The sequence below is a fragment of the Micropterus salmoides genome, unplaced genomic scaffold, assembly GCF_014851395.1.
Source record: "Micropterus salmoides isolate LMB-PRFRI ecotype aquatic unplaced genomic scaffold, ASM1485139v1 Ms_hic_scaffold_13, whole genome shotgun sequence".
NCBI classification, from domain to species: Eukaryota; Metazoa; Chordata; class Actinopteri; order Centrarchiformes; family Centrarchidae; genus Micropterus; species Micropterus salmoides.
In genome coordinates, this window is record NW_024040374.1 from 25,783,280 (window position 1) to 25,808,219 (window position 24,940).

At 41.2% G+C, this 24,940-nt stretch overlaps 2 protein-coding genes across 2 annotated transcripts; one reads left to right on the plus strand and one right to left on the minus strand.

Moving 5' to 3' along the window:
- The first annotated feature begins 481 nt into the window (after nucleotides 1-481).
- fbxl5 (F-box and leucine-rich repeat protein 5) lies at nucleotides 482-8,073 on the plus strand. The gene is made up of 11 exons (XM_038716553.1): nucleotides 482-629; nucleotides 1,368-1,583; nucleotides 2,429-2,524; nucleotides 2,675-2,870; nucleotides 3,686-3,871; nucleotides 3,976-4,101; nucleotides 4,724-4,878; nucleotides 4,976-5,058; nucleotides 5,240-5,980; nucleotides 6,492-6,640; nucleotides 7,009-8,073. Exons 1-11 carry the CDS (start codon nucleotides 546-548, stop codon nucleotides 7,083-7,085), a joined length of 2,109 nt encoding a protein of 702 aa, XP_038572481.1. The 5' UTR covers nucleotides 482-545; the 3' UTR covers nucleotides 7,086-8,073.
- Nucleotides 7,962-24,761, minus strand: cc2d2a (coiled-coil and C2 domain containing 2A). The gene is made up of 38 exons (XM_038716552.1): nucleotides 24,561-24,761; nucleotides 24,307-24,388; nucleotides 24,030-24,083; nucleotides 23,715-23,795; nucleotides 23,450-23,597; nucleotides 23,058-23,149; nucleotides 22,100-22,201; nucleotides 21,919-21,999; nucleotides 21,620-21,829; nucleotides 21,111-21,270; nucleotides 20,839-20,975; nucleotides 20,601-20,732; nucleotides 19,032-19,241; nucleotides 18,424-18,530; nucleotides 18,170-18,310; nucleotides 17,758-17,914; nucleotides 17,114-17,385; nucleotides 16,763-16,940; nucleotides 16,496-16,649; nucleotides 16,168-16,315; nucleotides 15,662-15,800; nucleotides 15,355-15,558; nucleotides 15,123-15,215; nucleotides 14,943-15,034; nucleotides 12,183-12,350; nucleotides 12,010-12,067; nucleotides 11,783-11,892; nucleotides 11,323-11,419; nucleotides 11,121-11,219; nucleotides 10,844-11,020; nucleotides 10,123-10,326; nucleotides 9,900-9,989; nucleotides 9,697-9,810; nucleotides 9,449-9,583; nucleotides 9,230-9,352; nucleotides 9,089-9,147; nucleotides 8,822-8,999; nucleotides 7,962-8,627 (listed from the first exon to the last, which is right to left on the minus strand). The coding sequence occupies exons 3-38, from the start codon at nucleotides 24,033-24,035 to the stop codon at nucleotides 8,442-8,444; spliced, it is 4,842 nt and encodes a 1,613-aa protein (XP_038572480.1). The 5' UTR covers nucleotides 24,036-24,083; nucleotides 24,307-24,388; nucleotides 24,561-24,761; the 3' UTR covers nucleotides 7,962-8,441.
- Nucleotides 24,762-24,940: the final 179 nt, after the last annotated feature.

Consider the following 24,940-nt stretch of genomic DNA (forward strand, 5'->3'; position numbering starts at 1 on the left):
GTTGTCTCCACCCCCAAAAGAACTGTTGCTGTGGACATTTTCCATAGCAACCGCAAGCCAACCGTGGATCACGGAAGCCTTTTGAAGAATATCTAAGAACCAATATCAACAGAGTAAAAAATGTGGAAGTTTGATATAATGTAAACATGAAATATAAGAAAGAATAATAAGAGCATAGATGCAATATAATACAAAACGAATATGTGTGACCAAAACAGTACACATCAGGGCACCTACAGATGGCCTTGTAGCCATACACAAAGCACCTTATCAATATTTTCAAATCTAGGTGACTCTCAATCTAATGTGTCAAAACATGTTAGCTGATCTGGGTGTTCTGGGAGCGTATATGGGGCGTATCCCCTCGAATTACAGTGAAATTTATGTAATATTTTATTCAAACATTGATCCCAGATCAGTGCTTGAACTGTTTGCTCCGTGATAACCCAAATTTATAACGTATGGTCACATGACTGGCTCGCACACGCCTCTTTTTATCGCCGACTGAGCCGTACGCAGATGACGCACTGAGGCTCAGTGTGAAGATGGCTCCCTTTCCAGACGAGGTGGATGTTTTTACTGGCCCACACTGGCGAATGAAGCAGTTGGTGGGCCTATACTGTGAAAAGGTGAGCACAAATAAATGTGTGTCGCTAATGTGGAGGTTTACAAAGGAATATATGACTGTGTGTGGCTAACGGACGAGTGAACGCCAGCTAGCTAACAACAGCTAGCGTGTCCATAGGATTGACTTGAGTCGAAGCAGATTGAATAACGTTATCGGATGATAGCCTCACGACTACAGTGGTGTCGTTTTTGGTATTAGCACCGTGGCTCGACTTATGAACGTGAAGTTTGCGTTGCATGGAGCTACCTTACTTAGCCAGCACGTAATGTTATTGGGCTTCTCTTAATAAACTTTCAATGCGTTAACCCAGCGCAGGCTTGCTAACTGGGTTAGCTAAGTTAGCTTAACCAACCTGCAAGATAGCCTGTTATGCAACATGCTTTAAGTATCACAACGCAGTTTCTAAAAACTGTATGATATTTGAAATTTCCCGGCTATCTGTTAAAATTTCGCCACGTGCCAGATCATCTCAATTAACACTAACTAATGTACGGCGGGTGTGCTAACGGAGGCTAACGTTAACTACGTTATGTTACTGCTGTAATCTGAGCTGTCTGACTTTGCATTCTCTGTGGTAACGCAGCTATTGTGTTGGGAACTACAAAATATTGTGCACTGAATGTTACCAGCAGAAGAGCTAATTGTCATATATATGGTCATATGTAGCTTATGGATCTAAATCTAAACACAAATGACGTTACAGTTAATAATAAATGAGTTTTTCTTCTGTTTTTCACAGCTGTCAAAAACCAACTTCTCCAACAACAATGATTTTCGCTCATTTCTTCAGTCACTGTGCGCCACCTTTAAGGAGTTCAAGATGCATGAACAAATTGAGAATGAGTACATAATCGGCCTGTTGCAACAACGCTGCTGCACAGCGTACAATGTGCACTCTGACAACAAACTCTCAGAGATGTTGTCCCTCTTTGAAAAAGGGTTGCACAGCGTTAAGGTAAATATGCATTGATGTTTTAAAGAATAGTTTATTGTCATGCCATGGCCCTAAATTGCACTTAAAAAAACTGGCTCAGCAGAAAAAACCTAGGCTTTACTTAAAGGGAAAACACACATTCACTTCTGCAGAGCTCAGCTGATAGTTGATGCTCAATGGTGGAGCAACACTGTCATTAGATTAACTATTATGTTTGCCACACAAAGTTTGCAGTACCAACAACATCAGAATTGTTACTTTTCATATATACATGTATACATTAAATGTAGAGTAAATTTATGTTTAACCCTTTAGACAAATTGCAGCTGTTCTCATTAAAGTAGTTTTTGTCACTATTGTTATTAATTAAGAAAAGGGCCAGATGCAGAGAGAAGTCTGCTGAATTGTATAAAAAGGGCAGGGTTATTTTTGTGATCTGCTTATCAAGAGAGAAGAGTTCTCTCTCAGGCCATGCTCACACAAAAAAATGGGCTTTCCAGAAATATGCAATTGTGTAAATCTTATCTTCCGATCTGCCTTGGTCATTTTGTAAGATAGAAAGGAACTTTCAGTTGCTTTGAACTGCACTCTGTCCTAGGGTGTTTATTTTGTAGTTGGAGGACCTTATTTTGAATTCTCATCAGTTGTTGATTAGCCTGTGCAGAATATTAGGCCTGAGAAGGATATTAATCATGATTTCCATTTCTTATAATCTAGCGAATGAAAAATGAGCAGGTGGCTGCAGATTTGGTCATTCAGTTGTGAAAAGACTGAACTCCTAGATGTCATAGATGGGATTCTCAAGAAGTCTCAACAGCTCTGTTTTTAAGGGATTCCATGAATTAATCATTCTTGTGTGTTTTTAGAGTGAATATGAGCAGCTTAACTATGCCCAGCAGCTGAAGGAGAGACTAGAAGCTTTCACACAAGACTTTCTGCCCCACATGAAGGAAGAAGAAGAGGTATAAGATGTTCAAATGTCTTATGTTCATAAACAACAAAAGCGGAAACATAAAAAATAGACCTAAGAAAACATATTTAAAAACGCTTGTTCATACCGCAGTGAATTGCGCTGTTGCCAGCTGTTTATAAACTAAGGAGATTCGTTGCAGGTGTTTCAGCCTATGCTTATGCAGTACTTCACCTATGAGGAGCTCAAGGACATCAAGAAACAGGTGATAGCGCAACACTGCAGCCAGCAGCAATGGGACTGTGCCGCTGAGGTGCTGAAGGGCTTCAGTTTGTGGAGCCAGGCAGAGGAGCTGCAAAAAGCCTTTAAATACGCAGATCACGAGAAGACAGATTATGGTGAGTGAATATATTCCTCAATGTTAAAACAATTTTATGCAAGCAAGCTCAAAGTCAGAAGTAATTTGACGAAATGCTTCATGTTCCTCATACCTGAAGGGAGGTTCTTGCATTATGCAAGCCTTGAGTGAAGCATTAACGGTGTTCATTACCACCGCTGTGACAAGTTGAATTCAGGTTCTCAGTGTAGTGTCACAGCCGGTACATGAATGACTAGTTCTCCCATCTGTACTCTTTTAAATGTAGTTGCATTGAAACATCTGTCATACTAATCCAAACAGTATTAAAAATGGATGACAAATTTGATAGTTGTGTCATTTAACAAGTAAAATGACCATCCCAGCTTCCTAAAATGTGAAGATGTGTTAACTCTTTTCTTCATACCTTTTAAGTTTTTGAGTCAAAACAAACAATTAAAGGACATCACTTTGGGCTCTGGTTATTTGTGATGATATTTGTAATATTTTGGTCATTCTCTGAACAAAACTACTTAAAAAAAAACATTCATTGATTAAAAAATATATATTTGAAGCCCAACAGTATTGTCTAGGACTTACAGTGCAATAGGCTTTCTTCACTGCAGACACTTTGACATTGACTTTGTCATTGAAAAAAGGATTAATAATGGCTCCGTCCTATCTTTGTGTCCCAGTGAGTTGGGACAGTGCAGAGGCAGTTAAATGGAATCATCATTATGTTATTATTTACACCTGTGGTGACAAGTCATTAGCTTCAGGAAAAGAATCAATTGTCTTGGAAAGTGGATGGCATTTGTAGAAGGCGCATTTCATAAGCGGTTTTGCCCTTTTCCTCAGAACTGGAAAAGAACAGGAATTGTTCAGCCCACATCACCCAGCTTCCTACAGAAATCATGCTGAGGCTGTTCCACTATTTAAGCCCTGTAGATCTGTGCCGCTGTAGCCAAGTGTGCAGCTCTTGGTCAGAGCTGGCCAAGACCGGCTCTCTGTGGAGGCACCTCTATCCTGTACGCTGGGCCAGAGGTAGGTCGCTGATAGCTGGTGATTACCATAAGGAACAGAATATTGTTTACTAACCATGTAGTGGTGGTGCACTGCTGATAAACATTTGTGTCTCTCTAATGTAGGTGATTTTTATCGTGCCCCCCCTGGGGATCTGGACCAGGAGCCAAATGATGAGTGGGTAAAGAGTCGACAGAATGAGGGTCGGGCCTATCAGGAATGGGATGAGGATGCTGATGTAGATGAGTCTGGTGAGGTTTTGTCCTAAGTGACCATACTCAGTTAGTGATGAAAACACTAGCACTTGCAGTATGTATACTCATTATAGAAAGAAGCTAACAAAAAGGTATAATTGGGAATGTGCTATTGCTAGTTTGAAACCCCTTCAACTTGTATTTGGTAAAAATCGCCAGCGTGCCCTTAAAAACACAATGACCACTGTTTTTAATGCTCTGCAGTGTAAGACACATGTATTTGTTTTCACTGGTCAGCTGTAACAGAGTTTTATATTTAAAATTCCGCAGAAAAGTCTACATAAATGAATCTTCATTAACATCAAAAGACATGGGCTGCATTGAGATTGATTGATTGATTGAAAGAGCACAATAGTTTGGTTGATTGTCTTGTTTATATAGGTTAATAAAAGTGTAGCATGATAAAATCGTTTGGACTTTTAAGACTTTGCACTAAAGTCCATGAAAGTGTTACCTCCAGATTTGAGGCTGCACTCTGGCATGAAGGCAGTAAACAGTGTGCAGCATTAGCCATACACTGTGTCTAGCAGCCCATTCTTCAAAGATGATGAGTCAAATTAGTTATTTATCTAAACTGAGTAAACTGTGTCATCCTTGTTCTTGCTGGTTGTCTTTTCAGATGTGTCGAGCCATAGTCAGGGCTCCCTGGCAATTAGCACCGCTCAGCGAGAGAAAAGGTTTCTGAATGGCATTATCCAGAACCTCCTGCCAGCTGTGGGTCCATCTGTCAAATCCATTGTTCTTGCGTACAGTTCTACAGTGTCTAGTAAAATGGTATGCAGCTCAAATATGTATTTTGACACTGTTGGGCAATACCTGATTATGAGGTTTGTGTCAAGTCTGAACTGACATACTTTTGTCCTCTTTTCAGGTGCGCCAGATCCTCAGTCTCTGCCCCAATATTACTCACCTGGACCTGACCCAGACTGGTGTTACAGATTTTGCATTTGACAGGTAAATATTAAGTCATTACTAAAATATTAGTAAGTCATTTCTGATTATGCACAGTGGTCATGGGGTATCGTTGACAAAGGCTATGCACTGGGTCCACGTTAGTTTGAAATGTGCTCTGGACAGTTGTTTCTTTAACTCTGTACTCATCGGTACTATGTTCTTGCTATCCACCCTCTTTCAGCTGGTCATCTCTCGGAGCCTGTCTTTCTCTGGAGCACCTGGATTTGTCGGGGTGTGAGAAAATTACTGATCACACCCTGAAGAAACTGTCTTTTGGGCTGGGTGACCTCACACCTTTCACCTGCTTTGACAAACGCTCGGACCGACGCGCCAAGCTTCTGAAAAATTCCCCAATGCCCATCATGCTCATGGAAGAGAGAAACCTACATCCAGTGGGGCAGAAGCGGCAGGCCATCATTTTCAAGCAGGGTACTGGCCATTGGGGAGCTGCCTGCACCCCCACAGAAGTGTGGGTCCTGGACACCTCGGACCTTGCTGATATTGAAGATGCTGCAGAGTGGAGCCGTCGTGGTGGGATGTCTCTTCCTGAAGCAGAAAGCTTTGTCGAGGCACAGCTTGTGGGAGGCTCATGCTGTTGCAGGAGGAGCAGGAGGCGGGGGCACAGGACTGGTTCAAGTGCCTCATATTTGCATCAGCAGTATGCCATGTCTGGGGAAATGTTTTGTGGTCACTCCACCTGCTGCACTGGTGACATGGCCCTCAGGACTTTAAATGGGCCTGAATCAGGCACCACCACCACCACCACCACAAGCAGCACTGCAGAGTTTCGGACTAAATGCTCTTCATTTGGGAGCCTGCAGTGTCTGGAGCATGAAAACAGGACTGGCCAGTCAGAGGCAAAACGCACGCTGAGATTTCTCAGTCTCTCTGGATGTTATCAAGTCACAGATTTGGGTTTGAGGTAAAGATTATGCATCGCTGTTTTTCAAACCAACTACAAAAATGAACCAGCTTCATATGTAAACTAGCATGATTTTCACATACAAACCTGTGTTTACATGGATTTATTTGAGAGGTTAGTATCTTCAGAAACTGATGTGATGCAGTGAGTCATCGTAAATCAGCTAAAAAATGCCACAACATTTTGTCAGGTTGTTTTGATGCAGTTTCAAAACGGCAGTTAGTGGTAAGTGGCAAGTGTTGTTATTTTCAGTGCTAGCTGAAAACAGAAGATGTCATTTGTGCCAGCACTCTGCCACTTATGTTGGTAAACCTTTCTACCGAACACACTTTGGGTGAGATCCAGTATAAGTGTTGTAGTAATGCAGGTGTGCTCATTAAGTTATGTTTACATTAGTTATTACCTAAATACTGATTAAGGTTAAGACTGGATTGTCAGTGTTCATCTAGACATTCCCACTGCTGCCGTGCATGTCGCTGTGCCTGTAATGAGGTTGCACTGTGTGTTTCAGGGCTTTGTCTCAGCGTGGAGGGCTTCCTGTCCTGGAGCATCTTAACTTGTCTGGCTGCCTCTTCATCACCGAGAAGGGGCTGCAGGAGCTGGTGTCAGCCTGTCCTTCGCTCAATGATGAGCACTTCTATTACTGCGACAACATTAACGGTAACACTCAGAAGGGAAATTGTTAGGGGTCCCTTCCTCCGAAACACAAAAGTGTTCATGCTCATCTAGTAAGGTGCTTTGGAGATGGGCTCTGTTATGTAAATCTATCTATTGCAATGTGATAACTGTAACAAACATTACTAACCCCACCAGCATAGCATGTGTCCAAGTGTAAGTAACAGATGCTACTGAGGTGGAAGGTAAGTAGGCATTACAGTAGTCAGTATGATGCCTTCAGGTGTGTTTTTTTAAGTATTGGTGTAGATAGTGTGTATACTGTATAAGGAAGGGTACATGCATGTATGAGCTTTCACTTGTCCCATGGCATGCAGTTCATTAAATGACCACTGTGTGGCGTTTCTCTGCAGGTCCTCACGCAGACACTGCCAGCGGCTGCCAGAACCTGCAGTGTGGTTTCAGGGCCTGTTGTCGCTCCGGAGAGTGATCCTGCCTAGCAACGCTCTCCTGACACGTCACGTCTTCTTTTTATTGCACTTTATCCTGGGAATACCGGTTGCTGTATTTGTGTCACTTAAAAATGTTTCTGGATGAAACTGTAATTTTGCTCCTGTTATTTCCATTTCCATCTATATTAAATGGAAAAAATGTTTCAGAAAAGAAAAATGGAAAGGGGTGATAATGGATTTGAAGTGTCTGAAAATGTACATTCTGGTTCCTATTTTTATTTTGAAAACTTAAAAAACTAGGAGTGTAAACACCAAGTACTTTGTTTTCTGTAGTTAAACTTTGTTTGATTTTTTGACTTAAACTATGCTGATTTACATAAGTCTTCTTCTCCCTGTGCTGTGTTTAGTTGATTCATTTATAATCAGCAGTAGCATCAAAGTGATGTTTTATTTTTACCTTTAAACAAACTTTGTCAAGTATTGGAGGGTGACTTGGAAAATGAAACTGGATGTAATTGATCGCTGCCTCCCCTTCCATCAAAGCTGACTGTTGTGGACGGCTGTTATGTTGCTGATGGTTACAGGTCAGAATGATCTACATATAGTCCCAGTTGATGATCAGTTCACTGTCAGTGCCGCCATGAAGTTACTGACACACCAGTAGAGGATGTACAGACAGAATTGGTACATAACAACCATCCATGTCTTAAACATTTTGTGATACCGGATGTTCATAGTCAAACTTTTTGCTTTTATTCTCTTTAAAGCACTCCAATGTTGCGGGCAAGGAAATGGACCGATGTTCATGTAAGAGGGATTTTAATGCGCCCAACACTGAAGAGCTTTTAGAGAAGCTGAAAGGGGATTAAGAATAATGAACCTTAGATTGGGAGAAGCCTACTGTGTACTTCATCTTTGATCATTCTGCAACAGGATTTATTTGCTTGTTCGAAGGTCTTGCATAAGGAGTTCTATTGTAAATGTTAAATTCATAAACAGAACAATAAAAGTATCTTGGAGTTAAAAGCTCTAGTTCATTCAAATCATTTCTTAATTAACACAATTAAGTGAAGTAGAAATTGAAATGCTTGCAAACATATTTCAGTGTCAACACATTAAAAAAAAACTGGGAAACATTTAGATATAGAGCACAGTATTGTGAGCTATCAGTTAATTACATACATTTGTCCAACACAACTGCAATAAATCCTATTTTGGTGAAGATTATAATCCTGTTTTTATTGGTGTAGATTTTTAACTGTTTCTAGTGGTGGCGTCAACATAGATGAACAAAATATGTGAAACATTTGTTGCTGTGTATTGGATTGTTGTCATCAGCTTAAATAAAGCTAAAGCACACACTGTGATACACAGTGAGATGAATGTCTCTTGTGTCATGTGCGTACCAGTGAGGCCAGGTACACCCACACAGACAGGACATTATTAGGGTAGGGGTGCACATAGACGGCCAGGGCAAACTCCACGTTTGACGCCTGAACATTGTGAACTCCAGTGCTGTACACTGCCTCTATGATGGGCCGGATCTCAGAGAATGGCAGATGCAGGGGGAATCCTGAAATCTAAAAAGAAAAAAAGCCCTATAAGTGGGAATTTATGAGAGGAATTTATTATTAACGTGACACCATGTGCTTTGTGCCAGCTGGCTTTTTTCAGAGAAGAGAATAATATATCATTGAAATGATCCATGACCGATGACATCATTCAGTGAATCAGTCTAGTAACTTTTTTCCAGGCACTCCCATTTCAGACTTACCCTGTTGTCTCCCAGCAGGCTCTGCAACTCGTGGCGGTGCCCCTCAGCCACGTCCCGCCCCCCGCTCAGCTCCAGTTTGGGCAGGAACTGTTTCAGGGTGGTGGTGCAGTAGCGGTTCCAGCGGGTTGGGTGACGGGGGCGCCACTCCATGATCTTCTCCTTCAGCATCTTCTCAATTCTATGGAGAGTGAGATGGTAAATGCGTTTTGTCTGGTGTGGAACTGTAGCCAAACAAATCAACAGGACACAGTGTTAAAAGTAACTTGCCTGTCCTGAAGCTCTGCTGCAGCTACTTTGTTTGTGCGCTGATATACCAGCTCCTCTGGCTAAAGAAAATTAGATATGGAAGAAAATATTAAAAGACCACTGAACATATGACACGATTATCCACAAATGTTGAACACTCACTTGAACGCTTGACAGCCCTGGGTGAGGGAAGGACCGGGAGAAAAATGGCTTCCACAAGTTGGCTTTTGTGATGTCAAAACTCATCGTCATTGGTGACGTATACTGTTGAATGTTGAACCACACCTAAATAAAAATTCAGCAAAAAACTCAGTAATTTAGTGCCACATTATCAACTGGTAATTTGATGTCATGTAGTTGCTCTCTAATCGCTTCACTCACATTGTCAGCATTGATCAGGCAACCAACTGTTTGCAGTGGGCAGAAGGTGTCGTACTGTCCATAGTACTGCCCGCTGCTGGGATTCCAGATCAGGTAGCGGCTCTGCTCATAAGTCAAGACATATGCTGTGGGTCCCTAAGAAATAAAGAAAATCAAAAGTTTTTTCTTTTTTTCCTTTTTAATAAACCTCTCTGTAGGATCACCATATAACTGAAATCTCCACAGGTTTACAAACGCTTGTTACACACCTCTGGTATAGCGGTGCCAATAATAAGCAAGGCTTTCTTTCCCATAGACAGGAAGTAGTTGCACAACAGTACGGCGTGTTCTTCTTCATCTCCTGCAAGGAGGGTGAGGAATTGCTAAAAAGAAGAAGAGGAAACACAAGGCACTGTCACACGGGCATTTCTCTCCTCTCACAATCACAACACCTCAGAGAGGGTTTACTCACGTCACACGTCGTCCACAGGTCACACGCACCAGAAAACGAAACTCTGTCTGGCAGAGAGGGGATGAGCGAGACAAATCGGGCGACCAGGGCCTGTGTGAGGAAAATCTGAGTCAGTGTCACTACGGTATATCCAGTCAAATAAGAAATACAAGCAATTACTACCAAAGACAAGGGGAGTAACTGAGCAGCTTCTGTCTACATTCATTTCAATAAAGCAACTGACCGTGGCCTCCTGGGGGTTATTGGGGAATGCATCCAGTAACTCCTGTGGAGGGTTGAGTGGTCGAATATAACGCGTGATGAAGACCGTCTTCCCATTGAGGTCTATTATGGTGGTAATGCAGGGTCGGTCCGGGTAGCCCTGTGCTGCATCCCTCTCAAATTTCTCTGAAGCCAGCAGTAAACGCTCATCCTCTTGGCTGTCAAACTGCATAAAAAAGGTCAAAGGTTACAGCAGAGGAATACAGGTCAGCGCTATGAAAATGAAATCAACATGCCTTAAAAATGATGCGGCCATGAATGGGTGAATCAGGTGCACAAAAAAGGCTGAGTGTTACCTTCACTTCCTTAATCTATCACATGCGGCAGAGCAAAAGCAAATATGTGACACAAAACACAAGGAAAAATTAATATACTGATGCATAACCACCTACTTTTAAGGGCATGCGCAACTAACTGTTTGAAAACAAGGGATCCCATTTTCGCTACAGGGTGAGTAGAAGTAGTTTCTTGATATAGTCAAGTGACAAAATTCAGAATTTACCACTAAATTAAACCACTTTATAAACCCTGCTGTCCTCTGTCACTAGACTTGATCCATACTGTCCAGTCTTTTATGAAATAAAGCAAATGTAAACACACACATGAACTAAGACAAACTAGCACACAGTGATGCAGGCTGGGCGCTAAATAGCAGGCAGGATCAATCCTTAAGCATGACTTACCTTTTCCCTAATAGACTCTCCAGGCACCAGATGAGGTTCAATGGTGATGAACAGTGTGATAAATGCTCCCTCACTCAGGCTCCGCAGAGTGTCATAACCACCAATAGCGCCATGGCTCCGCTCCTTACTGTAGCCCAGCAACACTGCTGGTGTATTCAACTTGAATGTTCCATCAATCTGCTCGATGGAATTTTAAAAAAAGGGCAGTCAGTGTTTACTTTTCTGTTAGCAAGGCCACAACACCTGTCAATAAATCCACAACGACAAAGCCTCTCACCCTGGACTGAGAATAAATGGTGCTGAAAGGAATCTTGACAGAGCCCAGCCAGTGCTTCTCTACCTGAGTGTGTATTGATTTCCCTTTGTCTTTGTCATTCTGAGGAGCAAAAGGTGTTAGATAATGAAGCAATGAGCAAAATAATATGCAATTCAGCCTGTTCGGATACAATTATCGTGAGAGAAAATAATGTTTTACTCACCACTCCAGTTTCATAAACCACCTCATCAAATATGTTGATGAAGACTTCATCTTTGACTGATTGCAAACAAGCAGCGCTGTAGTCTCCATTTGGGGCACTTTAGAGAGGAACAGTTTTACATTTCAGCTTCTTTGTTAGTGTAACAATGTTAGGTGCACTTAGCTGCAGTATCTAGAAAGAGCTGTATGTTTTGAAGGTATGTAAGTTGGTAAAACTGATTTGAAATTGGCCACAAGTAGCACCCGATGACCGTAAAACACCAACAGCAAATGTAAAATAGCCTGGAGAGCCTTAGAATATTTTTTTCCTGGAGCCATTTCCAGTATTTTACTATGTGCTTACACTCCCCTCAATATTCTAAGAGCTGGGAGCTATTGCGTCAGCTTCAGGTAGAAACACATGCAAAGTGAACATTTACCACAAAAGACAAAAGTCAAGCCATGAAATACGCAGTTGTCACCTAAATGGTAGCTGCAGCTCCTCATTCCAGGAGGGGTTTGGTCCATCAGCTGTGGTTGTTTGAAGGACTGTGCGCTGGAAGGAAACCTCCACAAAGGGCCTCACTTGTACCTACATCACACCAATAACAAACACACACAAAAAAACCCAAAGACATCATTTAGATCACATGCCAATAAAGATCTGGCTGCCAATCAGCTTTAAAGTACAATTAAAGGTGTATTATACCTGGCTGAGGAGCCAATCACTGCCCTGGATGGCACTCTGTGACGACTGTCCTGGTTTACTAAAATAAAAACCCATTGACACAAAGTTCAACGTTCTGTCAGATCAGGTAAGGGTTAGGATTTTTACTCTTTCCTAAACTATTCTGAATTTGACGCGACACACTCGACACTCACTTGCTCTGGGGTCTGCGGATAGGGACATCGTAGGCCCGGATTATGTTGATCAGCAGTTTAATGTCGCCATCAGACAGATTCTGAGCCGTCACCTTCTTTCTTTCTATCCTCTGAGGTTTCAGCGGCCGCTTGGGTTCAGCCAGCTTGAAAAGGTTTAGTCCCAGAATCCTGATTGTCACAACAAACAGCTGTTATTATTCTGTCAACAACCTACAAGGGACTGCAACGTGTTCATTGAAACGGGTAAGTGAATGCAAATCATTTATTGAGAGATCAAAAACATTTTTATATTTTGTGTAAAAGTGTGGGAGACGATTATTAAAACAAACAGTACCCAGTCCATCCAGGTATTTGCGATTTTATGATCACAATAGTGATTCAACATTTTGATTTTCTCTTTCTGAAGTTTTTATGGCATAGTAAGTGCTGTTGAAAAATGGGACCACTAAGATGAAAAGTGGTTTAAACTGTGTTGCTTATTGTTTACTACTACCAGAAATATGCAGCATTAATTGTGGCTCAGAGGGTTTCCACAAAGAGGATTGCTTCACGTGTTTGAATAAAACAAATATACCTGGATATTATAGGCAAAAGTGGGCCAGTCCCATGGTGCCTTGCAAAGTGTTTTTCATATTTGAAGTTAGTAAAATGGAGGATAAGCACTTAACAGTGTTATTTAATGAGGAATAGATCCACTCTAGTGTTTATTCACACTTTGCAGTGAGCTGTCTTACAGTAGGGGAGAGCGAGGTGATTTGAGCCTGTGGGGAAGTTGAGCCACCTCTCGTTTCTCGGGAACCATAGACAAAATTGGTCATGTGAATACACATTATTGAAGAGTCGTCCATTTCACTCACTCTGTGATGGAGAGAGGCCCATGGAATAAGTGATAATCACATTTAAGATTAAAAAAAACTGTTTTTTGCCTTTCAAAGTGATTTTTTTTATGTTCAAGGAGTCCTGATTCTTGTGTCTGAACATTCACAGACAGGTTTGAGAAAATCTTACACATGTGTTAGTGCTTTAGGAAGTTACAATATGAGGCTATAGCATGACGTTACCCTTAAACTGCTGGATGACATAATTTTGTTAAAATGGCAGGGATGGGGTGATTTGAGCCAAAAGACCTGGGGGGAGTTGAGCCAGTTATTTTACTGTAATTTTCACTGAAATGATGTGACATTATGCATTTTAGACCAGAAACCATCATGTCATGCTTCTATAAATGGAAGACAGACAGGGCTTCAACTCCTATTGTGGGTTTGGACAGAGTAGTGGGAGAGGTACAGAATGGCAAGTCCATTCATCAGGTGGCACGGGACATGATAATAAACAGGTTGGCTTTAAAGCCATACATTGATAGGAAACAACTAGGAGACACAGCTGCAATGCTTCACAATTTAAATGCAATTAAAAGTTGGGAACTGGCATTTGAGTTTGCATGATGAAATGACATTGATATCCCTGACCCCCATGTGGCTCAACTCATTCTCTCCCTTGGCTCAACTTACCCTTCATATGAGGACACTATTTTTTGGAAAACAGTTTTATTTTAGATCCAAATTGATTACTCTCATGGATGCACCACACCCTAAAATATATGTACATATTTTAGTCGGAGACATTACTGTCATGTCCTCATTTTAAAGACACCTCAAGTAAAAACTGGCTTAAGTGACCCACTCTCCCCTATTATAGTAAGTAAAGATAGATTAATAACTTCCACATTAATTCTGTGTAGTTATAAGATAATATAATAATAATATAATAAGTATATATTATAACAGTATTATGAATGGTAATTGTGTTGTGTTATAATATTGGTAAGCAAAATATGTCAGGCACACATTTGTGGAATTAGTAAGGAAAAACTACTTAAATTCACCTTAAGATTTCACAAAACCAAATGGTTTCGTGAAATCCTCTCTGCAAAATCCTGAAAGGACTGAATAATACACAAGGTCTATCGTCACTACTATACAGGTACTCAGGGCTCAAACTAAATGGAGAAACAGAGACACAGTGGGTAGGAGAAAGAAACTCTAAGCACATACCCTGGACGTGCACCACTGTTAAAAACGCATAGCAAAGGAATAACAGAAAAATTTAACATAAAATATTATAACATTCACTTTCAATGATGAAAAGAATGAGCAAGGTAACACCCGGCAGCGTGATTGCCGTTGATGGACATTATTACATATGAATCTGTACAAATGCCATCAAGGACTAAAATTAACTTCGGATTTTCTGTTATCATGTCCACATGTTGGGAAGCGTGCTCTATAAAGCCTCCTTGAACGGTTCCAGAGGAGGGTATTACTCAGCCAGGGGAGTGCAGTGTTGAGTTCAAGATCAAACAGACCGAAGCAGCACCAGGCCAAGAAAGATACTTACATCAATCTGTGATTTATATAGGCCCTGTCACTCTTTCTGAGATGTTGATTTGGTTGCTGATCCCACAGTTCAAAGTGATCCAAGTTGTCTAACCTTTCCCTTAAAACCCGAGCTGGGAGTTCTCTTTGTAATATTTCAATTCTTTTTGACAAGAGGAACAAGCGTAGGATATACAGAGATGATACATGACAATACGGAAAGTAGCACTCTGTATATATGCTTCAGTTTCTATTACTACTAAGAAATAAATATTTTAACATAATGTGCATAACACAAACATGAAAAAATATCAGTTGTGAAAGATGGGAGTTAAAAGTGAGATGGGCTATTTAGTCATTTAATAATGCCTGGGGGAGGGTTTACCCAATGCTTGGTATCTCCTCTTCTATCACCAAGTCAGACAGGAGGTAGTGATGCTTGGCAAGAAGAAATCTGTTGATGACGGATTCTCGGATCTGTGGGAAAGCGCCAAGATTATTCTTGCAAACACTAACACTTGCAAACATGTAATACAAACATGTTTACATCAGATGGGCTACTCACCTTCTGAAGATATTTGGCCACTAAGGCTCGGTGTGAATCCAGATGTTCTTTAGTTTCAATTATCTCTCCTTCTTTCAGTCTATTCTCATACTCCTGAAATCATTTTTAATCAAAATGGTTGAACAAAAAAAGAGTTAGTTCACACAAAGCCAATGCATCCCCATTCTTCCATGTCCATAATATACAACAATATTTCCTAATATACAATATAGGAAATATTTGGAAGGCTGACCTGGAACACCTTATCAGTGACCTCCCTCTCCAGAGCGGGAACACACTTATAATTTCGAAACTCTGCAACTTCCTGGTTCCTGAGCCTGAGCAGGCGAAATCTTTTGGACCTCTCCAACTCTTCATCAGTCACAAAGTTAAACTCCTCCTGCAACTGTTCTAGACGGAAGTATTCTGGAGCTGTTACCTCTCCACTACTGGCCACCTGGCGAACCACAGGTACAAAGAAAGAAGCCGTGTTTTCATTGCAAAAATTAGAAACGGCCAAGTCCTCATTCTTATGCACAGTACTGTATTCTGATACCCACCTTAAGCAGCTGCATAATGGAGGCATTTTTCGGATCGTTGGGGTCCAGTCGTGACTGTGTGGCCCACTCTCCAATTCTTTTCATGTCATATAGTCCAGACGCTCCAATATACGTGACAGCATCAAGACGGCACAAGCCACTAAAAGACAGACAGAAAGTGTTTATTACAGTACTACTAAAAACAATTACCATTGGGTAGTTTGTTACATAGAAGGCACAAAGTTTAGAGACAGACAAAAAGGGCTAAGAAAGTGTTTTGCCATGTTTTAGCCCATAAACTACAGACTATTTCCCGTGAATTCTTAGACTTGGCGGCAGCTTATGTTGACATGACTGACACTTAACTTGCAGAGACTTGAACCTTCATTCAGACAGATGCATTCCAGTGTTTGTAGAAAGTGCTAACATCCATGTTTTGGCGAATGAATGAGCCTTGAGATTTATTTATGAGCCATGTTATCAGAAAATACAAACAATAAGCAATCTGATCTTTTAAGTGACATTACCTGTGTATGCCGCCAGGCTGTTGGGACACAGGAGGAGCGAGTGGTACGTCATCCTCCCCAATCCCCCAAGAAACACAGCACGACAGCTTCCCAGAGGTCAACAGGATCTGTTTGTTACTGCCGTCGGGCTCAAAGGAGAGGGGAACGTCTGATGAGGCACACACAGAGGATGAGACAGGAAGACAGGGACTGACATAACTAAGATGACAAGCCAACAAATGTGAGGGCTATGAATCACATTCAAATATAGATGTTTTCCTTGGACTGGGAATATATTTGTGAGTGACAGTGTTTCAGGTCAGAGCTGGAGTCAAATGAAGGGATTTACCACTTCCTACACCCTCATGGTCGAACATCACTCTCTGGTTGCTGCTAAACTCAAATTCCTCAAGGGGGGCGCTGCCCATCACAACTGAGGGTTCTGGCACTGGAACAAACACTTGAGCCAGGAGGGAGCACGATGAGCCAATCTCCTCAAATACCTACCCACACACACACACACACACACACACAAAATACAGTTCATGTAGTAATCTATCAAGCAGATGTGTGGATTAGACAAAGTGGCAGCACGCCAAATGTTTTTGGAGTTTACCTGCAAATTGATGCTTTGGGGACAGTTAACTATCTTGAGATTGAAAATCTGGCCAAAGTGGACTCTGAAATCAGTGTTCAGGGAGCGGCTGTCCGTTCTGGAAACTTCTTTGTCATTGTACAGGATCTTGGTGAAAAGAGAGCGCCTTGCAACATCCTCTCTTCGAGCTATTTCAGCCCTACAACAAGGAGTAAAAACACAGTGTAGTCTTTCCTTTCGGGCCATCATCTTACTTTTCTCAGTGGGTGAGATAAGTGGAAGAAAGTGAAACTGAATTGAAGTTTAATCTGACCCCTTTACTTGGTGTTTCTTTTTAAGAAACTCAGACTCTCTCTGTGTTTCTGCTCTTACCTGGGGCAGAGTTCACTGGCGGTGATGTTTCCAGATGCAGACAGCTCAGGGATCAGGATGGACTCTCCTGGTTTCCTGCGTATCCTGGAGGCTTTCTCCCTGACCTGCTGCTCTATATAGTCAAAGTCTGGCCTCTCTGGAGGCTCCGGTTTTGAGGGTCCTTCTTCAACTGCACCTTCCGATTCACTCACCTCCTGGTCTTCATCTTCTTCTTCTGTGTCATCCTGTGTCTGGCCTTTCTTCTTCTTTTTTCTCTTCTTTTTTTTGGCTTTCTGAAAACAGTGAATATAAGATGTGTGTGTATTTATATACGTGTATATTCACACATTCTTCATTTACTTATTGACTGATTTATTATTCTTCATGAGAGAAAATCTTATAGACAAGAAGATTCTACTTAACAGATCTGATGATGTTCAGGTGTACGCAAGCTAAATACATATTAAATAGGTAGATACTATAGCCTGACTGATGCTGGATGTTTGAGGCCTATATTGATATTTGGGAGGTTAGGAAATCATAAATTTTAAATCATAAACAGATAACATAAACAAATGTGCTACAGATCACTTAGATTTTTGGGGGGATTTTTTTTTATACATTTTAGAGTTGAAAAATCAACTTGTCAGTGCTCTAGTAGGTACCTGTTTCCTTCTCCAGAGCTTCCAATCCTCCAGCTGTTTCTTGTACTGTGTCAGCTTTCTCTGGTAGTCCTCCTCGCTCTCTGCCTCCAATTCTACAACTTCTGCCAAGATTTCATCTTCGTACTCTCGCTCATCTGATGCCCGGTCCACATTTTCTCTGAAAGTTGAAAAATAAATCACAGCACATTAATGACAAAAATACATGCATTATCCAGAAAGCTTTTGGTATGGGTAATAAGGAATGTGCACTCAGTTTACCAATAAACAAGATTTACATACATAGATTTGTAAATGAGTTTCTTCTGAAAGCACATCTCTGCACATAGTATTTAATTAAAGTTCTATGGAGTGGCACCAGCAAATGTATCATCACAGTCATGGTCCAATTGTCTAACTACACAAAGAGATTTACCTCCTGAGGTAGAGCTTGTATGGTGTGTTGGTAAACTTCTGAAAGTCTCTGAGGGCCTTTATCTCCTTCCACACTTTAACTATGTTCTTCAGCAGAGTCCTGTCTTTCTCCTGCTCACAGTCCCGCAGCTGCCGAGTGTTCCTGTGATAGTCAGGGGAAAAACATACTGCAGGAATATTGCTTGTCATGGTGCTTAAGGATAAATGTTCCTAAATTGAAGAGGGCTTAGAAGGAACACAGTGTCGGGAACTCACTTAACCTCCAGACTGTACTCAGATATCCTCTGCTGTATGGCTTGAGTGAGGCTCTGCCCGCCATGAACCTCAAGCATATTCCGCAGAGCACTCCTCAATCCATTCAACTACAGCACACAGGAAACACAAAACACACCAGATGTGTAAGTTCAAGTTCAAGTTCAAGTTTATTTATATAGCACAATTAAAAACAACACTAGTTTCTGTGCTTTCCACAATAGACAACAGATATACATGACAACAGTAGATTTTAAAAATAAAATAAATGTCACTACTCAACTCTGTTTGAAGGCCAATGAATAAAGATAGGTCTTTAGCAAGGATTTGAAAGTGTCAGGAGTTTGGGCATTTCTTATTTGAACAGGTAAAGTATTCCAAAGATTAGGAGCAGCTACTGAGAAGGCTCGGTCACCTTTAGTTTTTAACCTGGATCTGGGGACATCAAGGAGCATCTGATTGGATGACCTCAGTGCTTTGACCGGAGTGTGTACATGTAAAAGTTCTGATAAATAGTGGCTTTTTTGAATAATACAATAAAATTCTAAATGTATTCAGGAACGTAAGGAAGCTTCACAGAGTCGTTGAGACAGCTGGCTGATGACGTTTACCTTGTCAGTAAGGTGTCCAGTAAGATTATTGTGCTGTCTGGTGAGGTACTGATCATAGAGCTGAGCTAGACGGGCCCCTAGGACATGTTCACGACTGAACAGCGGGTGATGGGAGAAGATCAGCCCAGAAACATCAACGTCAAGCTGGTAGTCTCCCTCAGGGTCCGCCGCACCAGCGATATACAAATTTGCATATTTAGACTTCAGCGCCTAGGGGATAGAACAACATCATCCATCATGCTATTAATGCTCTGGTAAATAATTATCACAATGAAATATACTCAGTGATTGTGTTTTGCTTGCGTCTATTTAAGTATGTGTGAAAGCTTAAAGTAAGCATGAAATAGTTGACAAGATTGATAGCACCATCGGGGAGTGCTGTAACGAAAAGTCAATCATGACAACAGCGTACCCATAAACACCAAACTGAACTACAATGAATGCTCTTTTTTTCTAGATGATCACATATGGCAGCTGCGCCTGTCTCCAGAATAAAAAAAAACAAACATGTGAAGACAAGAGTTCTTTGATGATACTGACTAGACACACATTTGCTTCCCATTCTGACACCCCCAACCAGTGAACCACATATCAACACTGTTTTGGATCTGTGTAACCTGCCTTGTCAGTTTTTTCCAGGTTTACATATTTGTCATGTTTTGCCTCCATGGTCTGTCTCACCATTAAAATTTTTGGACATTAATCAATTTCGAAGTGTCAATAAAGACTACAATTAGCTGCTTCCAGTAAGGATAGAGATAAACCATGCAATCACATATTGTGTCATTGAACGCACACCTAACCATCATTTATGAATGAAATAGCTAAGCTAAAACATTTTACATGCGTTATCCCACATTTACAGAAAACACATAATGAAAAGACTGCACTCAACAATGTGATTCTGGCTTTTCCAAAAAGGTGTGCCGTCCCAATACCCACACTCTCTTTATCTGGGAGTAGTCAAGTGCCTACTTTTGTGACATATTTCCGGTAACTGCCACAGTGCCCAAGTGCCCGTTAAGACTGTAATATGTCTTGATCGAGCTCAGATATTTAATTGGTTTAATTTAATTCCCACATAATTAACAAATATATTTATAAGGTCAAGTATGCAGTATTACAGTTATTATCATATGCAAAAAAAGGCACAGTTAGGGGCTGCGGGGATTAGCTCTGATCACTGCTTCGAAACAGTATTAGGAGTTAAGTGCACTAGGTGTTTTTCTGACTTGCATTCTTCTTCAAAAGGTAACTCCACAGCTTGTAAGTCCACAATGTCCAGTTGAAGTTTTGTTGTAGCTGTATATTGTCTGTAGAGATGATATCACAGATGTGTCAGCGTCCACCTCTGCTCTATTCCCTGATAACAAACACCTCCCCCCTCCCTGTTCCTTTGTACCAAATGCCAAACTGCCCTTTTGCTTTTTTCAAAATGGCAAAGGGATTAGAGAACACTCAAGTCTGAGTATGCCACAACACTTTCAGTGTGTGAATGTGCACTGTGCTTTAGATGTAGCAAATGAAGGGAGTGATCAAAGTGAGAGTGACAGTGGGCGTGTGTCTGACCTTTCTGTACACAGTGTGCAGTGCGGGGTCCAGGTCCTCCTCCATGTGGAAGAGAGGGGGTCGAGTGGATGATTCCTTTATGGGGTTAGGCAGAGCCATGATCCTGCCGTCATCTCCAAACCACTTCTTTCCCTTTAATAAAATCATTATTAAAAAGATGTATTTTAAAGAATTCTTGGATAAAGGTTCAGAGTTAGAGTGACACTGTTGAGCTGTCTGGCATGCTGGTTCAGATTACCTCCTCCATTTTCAAAATGCGGTTCTCCAGAATGTTCTCATTGGTCAGGGATACAGGAGGCCTTTCACCTACATACAGACCCTCGTCCTCCAGATAACGGGGCTTCATGTTTTCAGGCAGTTTAATGGAGGCTGGGACTGTGACAATGATAAATAAAAGACAGTTAAATGAGTTTAAAGATAGCTAATGTCCTGAACAGAATATTAAAGATGACATTACAGTATCTGAAAGCTGTGGATCTTAATCAGATGGTTTTGTACATTGCAGAATACCTGTTCGAAAACTTGGCATGAAGAGGAGCTCACTTTCTCGCTGAACACGTTTTCTGTACCCAACATACTCTGCTCTCTTCACTTCCAGGAAGTCTTGGGACGACTGTCCAATGACGAATAAATCCTCCTCTTCATCTCGCACAAGAGGAGCGTCTTCACTCTTGGGTGGGACAAAGAATATGAGGCATTTGGAATATACTCAGTCTTTCGCAACTGCAGCTACAGAAGAGGTGGAAATAATCATAATACACACAGATCATTTCTTTCAATATTATTGTTGGTATCTTACAATTCAATTCAATTCAATTATTTATTGGCATGTCCCTCAGGTTGTGACACAGGGTCACATACTTGGTGGCAAGGTTGGCCGTATGTCCTTTTCCTATTCTTAATTTATTGTTATCCTGTTATTTATTATTACTCCCCTCATCTCATTATTGTGCATTTTTTGCTGCCATATGATTGTAACTGTAATACTGCATGCTACATCCTATATATATTTGTCTTACCTGCTCTACACTTTCATCTTGATCACCTTCATCTGCTTCAGCATCTTCAACTTCTTCTTCTCCTCCTTCTTCATCATCTCTGTCCTCAGCTGTTTTTTTCTGTTTTGGTCTTTTCCTGCTAACTTTCTCAGTCCCATCTTGTGGATCTGGCTCAAAGTCGAGTGTAAAGAAATCATAAGCCTCTTCAGCAGTTGGGAGGCCTTTTTCTGCCTATATTTGCAAAGAATAAATAAATGCATAAATACAACAACACAAATAATTTGTTCTTAAAATTATTGCAATCTTGTTTCCAGCCTTACTCGTCTCGCTGCTTCTCGAAACTTCACCCTGGTGCCGAGGGCCAGAGGGACCTCATGTCTTCCAGCTCTGTCTGGATCAACCTGTGAAACACTGAGTTAAACCAACACTACTGGATCGGATTACATGGGTACAATCATGGCTTGAGGACCCTGTGCAGCCACAGTTGATGTAGATGCTCACCTCTCTGTCAAACCTTGTGACAGTGTCTCTGTCTCTGAGGCTCTGTAGGCGACTGGCTGGCTTGAGAGAGTCCTCCTGTTCCTGAAGGCTCTCACCTTTAGACTGGAACACACGAGGCCATACTTAACACATCAATACTAGGACTGTACGATATTGGAAAAAATGGACACATTAATCAATCAATATAAAATGAATATATATAAATAAACCTTTTAGCAATAAATATTGCGTTATGACAAAATACAGGAATTTTCACCAGATGACTCCAGCTGCTCTCTTTGAAAAGAATTAAGCATCCTGAAAATATTGCGGGTGATTTGTAGGGAAAATGCATAGAAAATAAACAATCTGAAAAATGAGCGCAAACCATCCTTTCTTGAACTTCAATGCAGTAAATATATTTTTAACAAAGTGCTAAAAATAAAAATAAAAGAGCAGCTATACACCAGTCCTGACTGGTTTACAAAAGTCACTTTTCTTTTTGCAACCACTTCACTGTTTCAGTGGTTTTCTCCAGTTCCTCGCTTATTTTCAAGTTGTTGTCGACAGCTAACGGGGGCGGGGCCTGCTTTGGCTGTTTGATCAATATGTTGATTGGTGGGCCATTGTGGATGCAGAGCCTGCTTGTCACTCAATAGCAATAAACTCGGTTTCCATAAACCCTTTAATTAGAGTAAATTAGTTACATCAGACAGACTTCTCTTGTAGATTAGTCATGGAAAATGAGAACCGTGCGGATTTTCCTTTTGAATCAAGCAGCAAACAAGTTGAGGTGTTTGAGTTAATTCTGCAATGTGTCTATCATCTATCATCATTTGCAAAGACACATTTTTGGAATAGGATATCTTCCATCCATCCATCGTCATCCGCTTATCCTGCGTACAAGGTCGCGGAGATAGGATATCTTTTATTATCTTATTCAAATGCAAGTTTGTGCAAAATGAGAAGTTGGGTTTACCCTGGCTGCTCTTAGTTTCTCTTCCAAGAGCCGTGTCACAGAGTTGTCTAAATGCTGAGAGCCAGGAGTATGTTGAATTCTCGGGGGGAAACCTGAAAGGCAAAGCACATCATAAACAATATGTATTACGCAGTATTGTATTATTAATGACACCGACTATCTCAAACCAAATGCTGTCACAGAGTGCTTGGTCAGCCTCTTAGCTTTGTTATCTTATTCTTTGATACAATATTTCTCAATTTAACTAAATAAAGTGTTGTATGGCTTTGTTTTGTGAAGTTTAGTTCCTTTTATTAAATGCTACTCATAACGTACTAAAATGATGTCCAGCCCTAGAACAGCCAAAAAGCATAAGGGAGTGAGGCAACTTTAGAGAGAATATGGACACTAACTTCTCAGAGAACCAGTTGGAGGTCTTGACAAAACCTCAGAGTCAGCTGCTGTTTCAGCTGATCCCTCATCTTCACTGTGGTGCTGAATGGTGGAGATTTCCTCCACATCATCATCATGGGACTCTTGGGCTAAAGACTGCTCAAGCAGCTAAAATATGCCAAGAGATGGAACAATTATGTATACATATACTGTTAAAGCTTTTAAGTTGGTACTATAAAACAGTTATTAAAGAATGAAAATTGAGGATGCAAGAGGAAGATGTACCCTTTTCTTCCGCCCCTGTCTCTGAGCCCTTAAGGTACGTTTCAGTGTCTCTCCTGGGTCTTCCTCACTGCTCTGAGGTTCCTAGTGTAACACAGGCATACCATTAAGACAAACAGGAACAGCAAGACTGCACATGCAAACTGAACTTCTGTCCACGTTGCTATTTAGCACAGCCAATAAAGGGTTCACTGGCAGAGGGGAGAGAGTAGGAGATTGGTGTTGAGCAGCCAGCAGCACACACACACACACACACACACACACACACACAGGTGGGCATCTACAGCCTAGAGTTTAAGCTACAAAACACACACCAACCTTCATTGTAGTTTGTAGTTTCCCCTTACTCAATTTGGTAGATGGAACCAGAGCCTGTCGAGTATAATTAACGTAGATTTACTAAAGTGTTTTTTCTGTTGTTTTATCTGTGTTCCTGTGTTTCTGAGCCCCTCCTCCAAGTCATGTTGAGTCTTGTCAAGGAGGACTCTTGCTCAGTTTGTGGTGGATGATGAACTCTACAATGCTACTGTCAGTCCACGAAAACAACACAAGATATAATGTATATCTGTAACATTCGTTTAGGATGTAACTTCACCTGAACGTCGTCCTCATTTTTGTTTTTTACCAAAGTGTCTTGCAGGGCACGCCGTTTCTTTCGCAGTTTTTCTCTTAAGTCACTACAACAGAAATAGAGGCAGTCATTTTTAAACAAATAGTGCTAACGTTACCTTAGAAAGCTAAACATTTCGGAGACGTGGTATATAACCAAAGTCCTGATATAACGTTAGCTAGCAAGTGGTTAATGGCATGAACCAAGAAGGGGGACAGCTAACGTTAACGTTGTGTTACCTTGAGGAGGCCAGGGTGGCGAAGATAGTTTTCTTCACAATATTTGAGTTAGTGCAGAAAGTGACATAACCAAGTCTGAAATATATTCAGCTAACTCACAATAATGGATGTAACGTTAAGCTTGTGGCCACGTTTATAATTTCCGAGCGAGATATTTTTCTACACCGTTAGAACGCTGCCTAGTAACGAGATAAACTACTCCTCTACCTACCTTGAAAAGAAGCGCCGACGCAGCCAAACGCCTTTTCAGCCGTTGTGGATTTCCATTTGTCCGACGGACTGTCAATCAAATTTAGCGGCTGAACGGATCCTCCTACTACGGGGTCCGAGAAGCCACAAATGCGCCACACCAGTCCGGCATTTTCCCCTCTAGCTGTTGT